Raw genomic sequence first — 9,754 nt, 5'->3', positions numbered from 1 at the left:
ATCAAAAGCAAATGTCAGTGGGATTAATTTGACTTGGTCTTCGTAACCTCGTACATCACTGGATTAACAATGGAATAGTTAGTTTGTCATTTAATAGGCATTTGTCTCCGTCTTGACACTGTATCAAAACACTCGTTCAAATCTTTGGGTAAAGATGATAATTATTTTTTTTAACATGACTTTGTGTGCTGAATCCAAAATCAAATACAGTAGAAATGAGACCTATATAAAAAGTCATATGGAGTCTCCATTAGAATTCAGCTGTATACAGGCAGTTTGAATTGTTTCTGTTGGCCTGTCTACATACTCAAAACCAAGGTGTCGCTGCATTGTTTTACATTTGTTTATAAAAAATCAAATTAATTATAAATAGGTAAAGGCTATTCTTGAACTGAGCCAAACTGTGCCTCTAAAAAGATTGAAATTGAATAGTCTGAATTAAAGAAGTGATGGGAATTCAAAATTTCATGGTTAATCAGTTCTAGAGAGATTAAAGCAGTAGTGTGTTCTCTGTGGGCATGCATTTGATGTTTTCTCTAAAACATAAATGGTTAAATCAGTGGCTGAAAAAAGGACTGATAAATTACTGTCATCTAATACTGTTTAAATAAATTGGGTGATGATTTGTGCTTACAAAAATGTGCTTGTGTACTCTGTAATTAGAAGGAAAATACCTGAACAAGGATATTCTTGCAATTTAGAATGTGCAGATACTACAAGAAGCAATCGGATCATTTACTGGAGATGGAGTGGGGTTAGTTAGCTGCAGTGTAACTTGAATTTACTTAAGTATCTCTCAGGACATCACGTGAATTGGGGATAGGGAGAAGTGATGAACTCACTTAAGAAGCTGGCTTTGTCTTATCCACATGGCCAAGCCAAGTGAACTTCTTTGGAGGCCCTGAAATACACTTTTCTGGGAATGTAATTTAAGTAATATACAGAGAGTATCGTGATTAGAGTCTTAAGCAAACAATCACTAAATAGGAGGAAGAAAAAGATAACGTCAGTCCTTTATATAAATGTTGTGTATTTACTAGTGTCTACAAAATTCTGTATGTTTTCGTTACACAGATTTTGTTTTACTCTGTGACTTTACAAGATTTTGAGTAAGTTGGTTATTTCAGTAGTAGTTTTCTTGTATCTCCTAGGTAAATTATGTCACTTGCCTTGAGCAGAAGGGAATTTACAAGAATGCTTTTCCAAGACTCTTCAGCTAAGCACAGAGGCAAAATCTGAGAGTAAATCCGCGCTAGTGTAAATTAGTCTAACAGGAAAGTGGTGGTTTTGTCCTGGCTCCCTGGCTGGCTTAGGAGGAGTACTCGCTGGCCTCGCAGTACACTAGTTCAGGTAATTAAAGAAACTGAAAAATAATCGCAGTCTCTGTAAGTTTGGGTTTTTTTTGTGTTGCTGTTTCCTGTAGTACTTTGAACTGGTTCACTTTATGATAGTTCAGCCAAAAGCATTAGAATAGGAAAGAGATGTGATGGAAGCAGCTTACACTGCATGTAAGTTACTGTGGAACCACAGCTGCCAGTGGTCACTTCTTTCTGCAGTTTAAGCCAGCCTAGACCAGGATTGCAGCTGAAAGAAGCTGTTTCACCCTTTTCCTGCCTCTTTGCTACCTCACTCCTGGTGCCAGCACAAGTTTTTGTGAGGTCCTATGATGAACTAGGCCTGTTAAGGAAGAATGGTGGTGATGAAGGAAAGGTTTGTTGTGGTAATAGAGTTGGCTTAGGGTTGTTGAAAAGTTCAATGTAAGTTGGCAGAAGTTTGATTTCATTGGTTTGTGCAAGTACCTAGAAGCCTCAATCAGTGCAGGGAAACTGACTGCATTGGACTGCAGTAGACTGCAGTGGAGGTGTGTGTATATGTGTATATATAAAAATGTATGTTAGGAAACTTAGTCTTGCTAATACTTTCTGCCTAGTTATCTTTCTAAACATCAGTAGAAAACAAATAAATACTCAGATGAGAGCATTTTTTTTAAAAAAGTGCACCAATTAAAATAACTTAGTTTTAAAAATTGCTTTTAAAAAATAATTTCTTCCTAAAGAAAATTTGAATTGGTAATGCCTTTGTTCTGGACTTAGCAAGCTTACTAAGCCCTATGAATATGAATTCTGAAGGGTGGGCATGGATTACAATTGACTGTATTCAAAGAATACAGTTTTGCTCAAAAGTGAACATCATTTTAGTGACAGTATTAAAGATCTCTAAATTTTTTGGTGCTGTTAATTCCTCCTCTGCAGGGGAGGAATAGTGTATTCAGTCAAATTTTTTTGTATGTGTAACTGGGCTTGCAAATTTGCACAATTTAGGAAAGGATTTTGAGTGTCTTGCAAAAAGATATAGCATTGAAAATAAATTTGAGATGAGATGTCATAATAAAAGTTACAAATATGTATAGTGTTACAGCAGAATTTTCACTTGAACTTGCCAACTCAAAGCTTCTGCTGATCGAATCAGGAACTTAGCACTGTGAAATGAATCTTGCTGAAAGCTCATACAATTCCTTTTACTTGGCTTTTGAACTTTGAGTACTGTTGTTGGTTTATGTAGTGCTTGGAAGTCTGAGTTGCTCTGGAAAATTTCATTTCATCTTCTGTGGTTATACAGTGCCCTGTAGTATAGAGTGGAATTGCTGGTATAACTTAATGCAAGTTTTTATTTGTGTATTTAAGTGATACACAGTGAAATTGAGATACATAGTGATTATTGAACTGTTGATATATCATGATTACAGGATCAACAAATAAATCTGATGTCAGAATTTTCTTCATATAATCCACTAAAATACTTGATGGTGATGTGATGGGCTTTGTAGTGGGCCTGAAAGGCCAGTGGACCCAGACTTTCATAGGTGCCTGCTGGAAGAAGGGAATACATGTCAACTGCCCTGGGTAAATACAGATGTGCTAATAGAAGTTTGTCTGCAGGGTCTCTGTTAGTCTTAGCTGAGGTAGAAGCAATCTCTTGCTCCCTCTGACATCTGCAGTTGGACAGCGTCAAGAGAAGAGTATTGAAAAAGAAAGACTAATTTGGGTGTTTATGCTCTTAACCAGGTCATTTCTATGTAGACTTCAATCAGCATCTTGAATTCAAATTGAAAATCTAATGTAGCAATTAAATTACAGTAGAGTCAGAGTATGCATTTTGGATCTATGTCAAGTTTCTCAGTGGTACAGAGGTAATTATCAGTGTACTTTTTACTTAGAACATTAAAATGTTAAATATTTCAAATGTTTTCTTCTTCTAATGTCAGTTGTACTCAATAAAAAGAAATACTAAATCTAAAATAAAAGTTTCTTTATAGGTATGTATTTGGTTTTGTAGTTCTTTTCCAGGTACGAATTACTTTTCTATGCACGTGTCAATATAGCATATCGTCTGTCTTTTTTTTTTTTCAGGTTATGCAATGGTCTCTGCAAGATGGCATGTTCTTGAGTTGGAGCTTTTTAAGGCAAGCATATGCTGGTACTTCAACTTTACTAAGCGGACTATAATTTCTTCTCTCAGAACAACTACATAAGCAGACAAAATTGCAAAGATCTGCCCTGTGTCGAGTATGACAGCCACGACTCGTGGCTCTCCGGTAGGAGGGAATGATAGCCAGGGCCAGGCTCCTGATGGACAGTCCCAGCCTCCCCTCCAGCAGAATCAGGTATGATATTAACAATCAAGTTGTCTAAAAATAAAGAGGTCAGTTCTTTAGAAATAGTGCTTCCGAATTATTTGAGTTTGTGTATTCCTAGAGATGTCTAGTTCAGTTAGATATGGGTTTTTTTTGTGTGTGTGTGTCTGGAAGTACAAAAAGATTTTGAGAGATGAAGATAGTGCTATTGGCAAAGTAGTTACTGTTAAGGAGCACTGCATTGCAAAACATGCACCTTTTCCAGACAGTGGCATAGTTTGTTCAAGCGTATTTCTTTTGAACAAGAAGTCTTCTTGGAGTAATATCAGAAGCTTCCTCAGAACCACATTGTAGACTTACCTGCCACAGATTGGTAAGACTACTGTCTGTGAGGTCAGTTTCTGCTCAGTTCTGCAAAAGCAGTTTTTGGATAAAACAGCTTACAAACAGACATTGGCTCTTTAAGTCCTGCTTCATCTAGGTCTCCGTTCATTGTACTAGACTTCCTGAACAACTTGGAGTGTTTCTATCGAACAAGTTGTCCTGCTTTCAAAAGAAAAGCAAAAACTTTCAAATACTACATCATAATGTGATGATTCTTTTTTGTTAGGGAAAAAATACCAGAAAATATTATTTTAAACAATGCAGCCATGCCTATTTAAAAGAAAAGCCACACTTGATCATTTAATTCAGTATGGTATTTGTTTAACACCGTGAGGTTTAATGGTTCCTACTTCCTGAGAATGAATTGTTCTTTGGAATGCGTGGTGGGCTGACCTTGGCTGCTAAGTAAGCCCCTATCTGTCACTCACTCCCTCCGCCTCAGTGGGATTGGGGAGAGAATTGGAAGGGAAAAGTAAGAAATCGTATGAGTTGAGATAAAGGCAGTTTAATAAGTGAAAGGACGGGGAGGGAGACAAAGTGATGCAAACGCCGTCACTCACCACTCACTGATGGATGTCCAGCTAGTAGCCAAGCAACAGCTACCTTGGGGGAAAAAAACTGACCCTCTGTGTTATTGCTGGGCATGACACTGTATGGAATGGAGTATCTGTTTGGTCAGTCCAGGTCACCTGTCCCACCTGTGTCCCCTCTCAGCCTCTTACCCACCCCAGCCTACTTATGCTGGGCTATCGAAGTGAGAAACACAAGGCCTTGAATCTGTGCCAGCACTGTTCAGCAACCACCAAAACACTGGTGTGTTATCAATACTGTTTTGGTCACAAATCCAAAACCCAGCATCATACAGGGTACTGTGAAGGAAATTAACTCCATGCCAAGTCAGACGCAGTACAACTTGTGAAAAATATTCTTGAGGCTTCGGTGCTCCCTCATCCTTCTAAATCTTGCTGTTCTGATTTGAATCTTTATTATTGTCAATTCATACTATTTCTATAAACAAATAAGTGTGCATCTACAAAATACATTGTCTTTTGTATGGCCTATCAAAATGGGCTTAACTGATCATGTTCTTGAGGGTTGGTTAGTAGCCAGCTGTAGTAGTGTGTTACTCATTTTTAGCAAACTTTTTTAGAAAACGTTTTTCATTATAACTTTCTTCTGTGCTGTTGCTGAAGTTTGTCTTTCTACCTAAAATAGTCATCTTTTCTGCAGAAGATTTGTAAAAACTGGAGCATCCCTATAGTCTTTATTTTCACCTTCTGGATAGGTGGCCTGCTGAAAGTAGTAGTCTGTTACAAAAAAAACAAACACTTTCCTCACTGGGAAAGTAGTTTAATTTTTAAACTGTCGAGATAGAAAGCATGTAGCACACTTTATACTCTAATTTTTGTTAATAAATCTGAAATAAAATTATTTTACTGTATTGTATGATGACAGGTACTTACTTCAGGTGATTGTTTGAAATGTAATGTGAAGGAAAAATGCCAAAATAAGTGGCATGTAAGTGCAGGCAGTATTTAAAGTATTTTCCAATACCAATTGTAGACTTCTTCACCTGATTCTTCCAATGAGAACTCCCCAGCTACCCCGCCTGATGAGCAGGGCCAAGGAGATGCTCCACCCCAACTTGAAGATGAGGAGCCTGCATTTCCACACACAGACCTGGCAAAGCTGGATGACATGATCAACAGGTATTCTCACAGTTTTTTCAGAGGGTTTAGAGTATTTGTGCAAATGTCTTGATAGTGGAATCGGGATTCTTGCATCTTTGTTTCACTAGACTTCTTGAAATACTTCTATTATTGGGTTAGAGTTGTAAAGAGAAAGAGGCTCAAATCAGAGGGTTGTTTTTTTAAGTGGAGTGCTCATCAGGGCCTTTAAAAATGTGTATTCTTATCCTATATTAAAAGCATTACAAAGGGGCAAGGGTTCTTGGTTTTTAAGAAGCACAGTTGAAATACAGGTGGGTTTGTTTTGTTTCTGAATACAGGCCTCGATGGGTTGTTCCTGTATTGCCGAAAGGGGAATTAGAAGTTCTTCTAGAAGCTGCTATTGACCTAAGTAAAAAAGGTAAGCTGAAAAGACAATTAAAGATTATTGGGCCAATGTGAGGTCTTCTCTTGTTCTTTTGAATCCCAGGTGGGGGCTTAAAAATTATTAATTATTTCTATTACAACCCTGGTCCTGAAGATTATGTCAGAATAGCATGCAAAACCTTTGTAGATCAGATATTTGAGAAAGCCATCAATGTAGTTAGAAATTAAATGCCTTAGCATGAGAAGGGAAGTTGAATAAGCTCACAGCAGTAAAAATCTTGTCATTCCTGTCCTACCTGTTTTCTGTATTCACTTTGATATCAGATGTAGTGGGGTTGGTCTTTATAACAGATACTAAAATTCAAAGGATTCTGTTTTTTTAAGAATAAGTTACTAATCTTGCTTTCCAATTGTCTTGCCTCAATTTTTTTTTTTTCAAATTTGGCACATAGATACTTTTGAGAATATTAGAGAAAAGTTAGAATTTTAAACAGCATGACTTAGATAAATAATCCTACCATATTGATTGCTGTGTCTCTCTTGTTTGGGAAGTAGGAAGGTTCCGTATCAGGGCTCTGCGTGTGTTTGCTGGATTGTACTAGTCAGATTGAAAAGTTCATCATGTGTTCTGGAAAGTTCTGTTCTCCTGGGAACTTTCTTTGGTTCTTGTTTTGGTCGGTATTTGTTGCCCCAGGATTTGAGTAATACTAGAAGCCAGATCAAAATATTTTTCTAGGAGATCTGTGCTTACCAGCTAGTTGTGTTTTAAATATAGTGACATATGAAGTGCCTGTTCCTTACTTTTACATAGCTGGACCAGGACGACTTGATTTCCATGTTAATAAAGGTTATTCTTAGGCATTCTTAAGAATAAAAAGCTGATTGTAGTCATGATATTCTGAGTAATCTTGATTGTGTTCTGCTAAGTCTTTTTTGCTTTGGAGCAACGAAAAGTTGAGAAACGAAAGTTATGGTGCACCCCTGTGATCCAAAATAGGATAATGACATGTTGTTGCCAGCACTGATTTATCAGCCGTAGTTGCATTTGAAATTGACATCTTTGCATGTAGCTAGGTCTGGCAGGAATCCTAAGGTGAGTGTAAAATTTTCAAGTGATTGCATCTGTAAAAGTAAAAAGTAAAAGAAATGCCAACTTAGAGAAAGAATAGGCAGCCATCTAGGTGTCTGGGCTGTTGGAATGGTGCAGTAAAAAGATGTTCTCTTATTCTCTACTTGTGATTTATCAGAGAGGAGATGTATATACTGCCAACTGTTAAGTTATCTTTTTAAAAAAAGAAAAAAGCAAGCAACAAAAACCAAAACAGAAAAACTATCAATGCAATGAGTAGGAGCAGAATGAGACTTTTGGCTACTCGTAACTTCGACATACTTCTCCAAAGAGTCAGACTTAGTTGAAAGTTCCCAAACAAAAAAAAATATTCTTTTTTCTCTTGAATTTGTGAAAAACAGTGGAAGTCTATTCATATGCTTTATGTACTTTGTTTTTTATTAAGTTGTTGATGTCCAATTCTGAAAAGAGCTTCTGCGTTGCTATTTAATCATTCTTCCTCTTGCCCTCTAGATGAATTCCTATGTGTGTATGTATGCAAGGATTATTGGCTAAGGAGGAAACAAAGAAAGTTGTTAGAAGTAGTTGTTTAACTGTGTTATCTTTACAGTTACATCCTAGCCTTTTTTTTTTTCCCTTACTACTTGAAGTTACATGATGGCTAAGATGATTCTTTTTAAAACAACTTTTAGTGCTCAAGGAATATGATAGAATGCTCACTTGGTGTAACTGACACTGAGTAGCTCAAAACTTGATGGACGCTATTTCAGAGCAGTGTTTATGTAGGGAAGTAATATAAATTACTCTGTTGTGTACATTTTTTAATAGATTGAAAATGTGTTCCATTATCTTAGTAAGATCTAAAATTGGCCACCTTGCTACCAGTCTATAGGCATTTTTCTTAATCTGAGGAGTTCTGTTTCAAAAGGGAAGAACTGAAAGGAGAAAGTGAAAAATAACCAGCTGTTGAATTATATGAATTTTATATTGCAGTCTGTAACTCATTTAGATTGTGAAGCAACAAAACCTAAAAAGAGCCTGCTAAATTTTTTTATCAAGTGGTTAGGATTCTTAAGTAGCTTTTATTCCTAACATTGCCAGTGGCCATCAGCATTGGCATTCTGGAGTGACTCTGGGGTAACTGCTCTCTTTGTGACCCTGTCTATAAAATAAGAGTGATATTTCCATCCTGTTTAAGTCTTTTCTGGAACTGAAACTGAAAGGGACATAACTGAACCAAATTGAAAGTACTCAGAAGAATTAAATGTCATCATTACTACCTTCAAGTGCGAGGAGCAAATTTGACAGAGTAGTATGAATCCTGTCTAGACTGTGACTTGCATTATTCCTGGCAGATGTATTTATTTATGGAAGATTATCTTTTTATGTGTAGGCATCCATGTGTTATTCTTCATTAAGCAAGCTATGAAACTATCAAATGATAGTCTGGAGTTACTTGCTAATACAAGAAAACCTATTTGAAAAATAGTGTTTAATAGCAAGACTGATGTTTATCTTCACAATAATTTTGGAATACTTATGAAGTGTTTTGAGTAATGAGATTTGCTCCAGAAATAAATGTCATAGTGAGTTGGATGCTATAAATCTAAAAGTGGAAAAAAAACCCACCTTTGTTTTAAGCTTTTATTTTTTTTGTAGGCTAGAATATTCTCCATCTTTCTTTCAAAATCCCCTCAGTGACTCTGCACTGCTCTGCCTTTGTTGTGGATTTTATTGCTCCTAATGTTGACATTCAATTTTTAACATGCTGCCAGAACTTTCCAATGTGACACACATGAGCAAGATGCAAAGCAACTTTTAGAATTTGTAGCTTATTTAAACTGAAATGAGATTTCACTGCACAACTTAAACTTTCAACCTTGATCCCAAACCTGGTTTCTATGAATTACAAAGGCTTACAGAGTGGGAAACAGGAGAGAGGCACGCCCTAGAGCCTCAAAAAAAAAAAAAGTATGTGTGCATGAGCATCCAAAATCTAAGTAGTCCAATAACGGGAGTTGTTTCCAACAGCCTCTCTAGAGACCGTTGCACTCTGGATGATCCATCTGCATTTCTGTGGGACCGCTCTTGAGTTCCTTACTGAAGCTGTATCTTCTGCCTCTTCTTGAAATGCTTATTTTTAGCCATCTGTCTAAAGCAAGAACATCAGATTTGTGTTGTCATGTTCCAAAGTTTCTTAGCCCTGTGTTTGGTCTAGAACCAATTTGGTGAAATGAACTACGGCAGGGCCAGTGCAGTGTCTTGGTACAGAGGACTGTTATACTCCTGAGTTATCGAAAGTCTGCCAGAATCTGCATGTTCCACATGTAGCCACTGTGCCCATGAGCAAGTGTGGGTTTCCGTAGAGGTTATTAGATCCAGGTCGCTGTCAGTTCTGCAGGGTCTGAGCCAGACTTTGCCAAGCCACTGAGAGGTTTCTGTGCTGCACCTCCTGAGGCTCTAGGTCTGAAGGGGCTTTACTGGTACAGTGCCACACCGGTGTGTGGAGTCAGCTCAGCTCTGGGGTTGCAGCTACAAAGTTGTGTAATCCAAAGTCCTGGAGAGGAGGAGCTGGGTGATTTTGCTTGGGGCCTTGGTGCTCCAACCCTGTAC

The 9,754-nt window shown here is 37.4% G+C and overlaps 1 protein-coding gene across 2 annotated transcripts in view; it reads left to right on the top strand.

Annotated features, from left to right (window-relative positions):
• The first annotated feature begins 3,567 nt into the window (after positions 1-3,567).
• USP9X (ubiquitin specific peptidase 9 X-linked) overlaps positions 3,568-9,754 on the top strand; it is an 80,099-nt gene continuing 73,912 nt past the window's right edge. For both annotated transcript variants that reach the window (XM_086618559.1, XM_009983741.2), the window contains exons 1-3: positions 3,568-3,664; positions 5,582-5,727; positions 6,027-6,106. In XM_086618559.1, coding sequence (XP_086474685.1) covers positions 3,569-3,664; positions 5,582-5,727; positions 6,027-6,106 — 322 coding nt within the window. In that variant the 5' untranslated portion in view covers position 3,568. The remainder of the gene's footprint in view (positions 3,665-5,581; positions 5,728-6,026; positions 6,107-9,754) is intronic.

The sequence above is a fragment of the Tauraco erythrolophus genome, chromosome 1 (assembly GCF_009769465.1).
Source record: "Tauraco erythrolophus isolate bTauEry1 chromosome 1, bTauEry1.pri, whole genome shotgun sequence".
In the NCBI taxonomy this organism is placed as follows: domain Eukaryota; kingdom Metazoa; phylum Chordata; class Aves; order Musophagiformes; family Musophagidae; genus Tauraco; species Tauraco erythrolophus.
The sequence above is the reverse complement of the archived record's forward strand: the minus strand, read 5'-3'. Positions and strand labels throughout refer to the sequence as shown.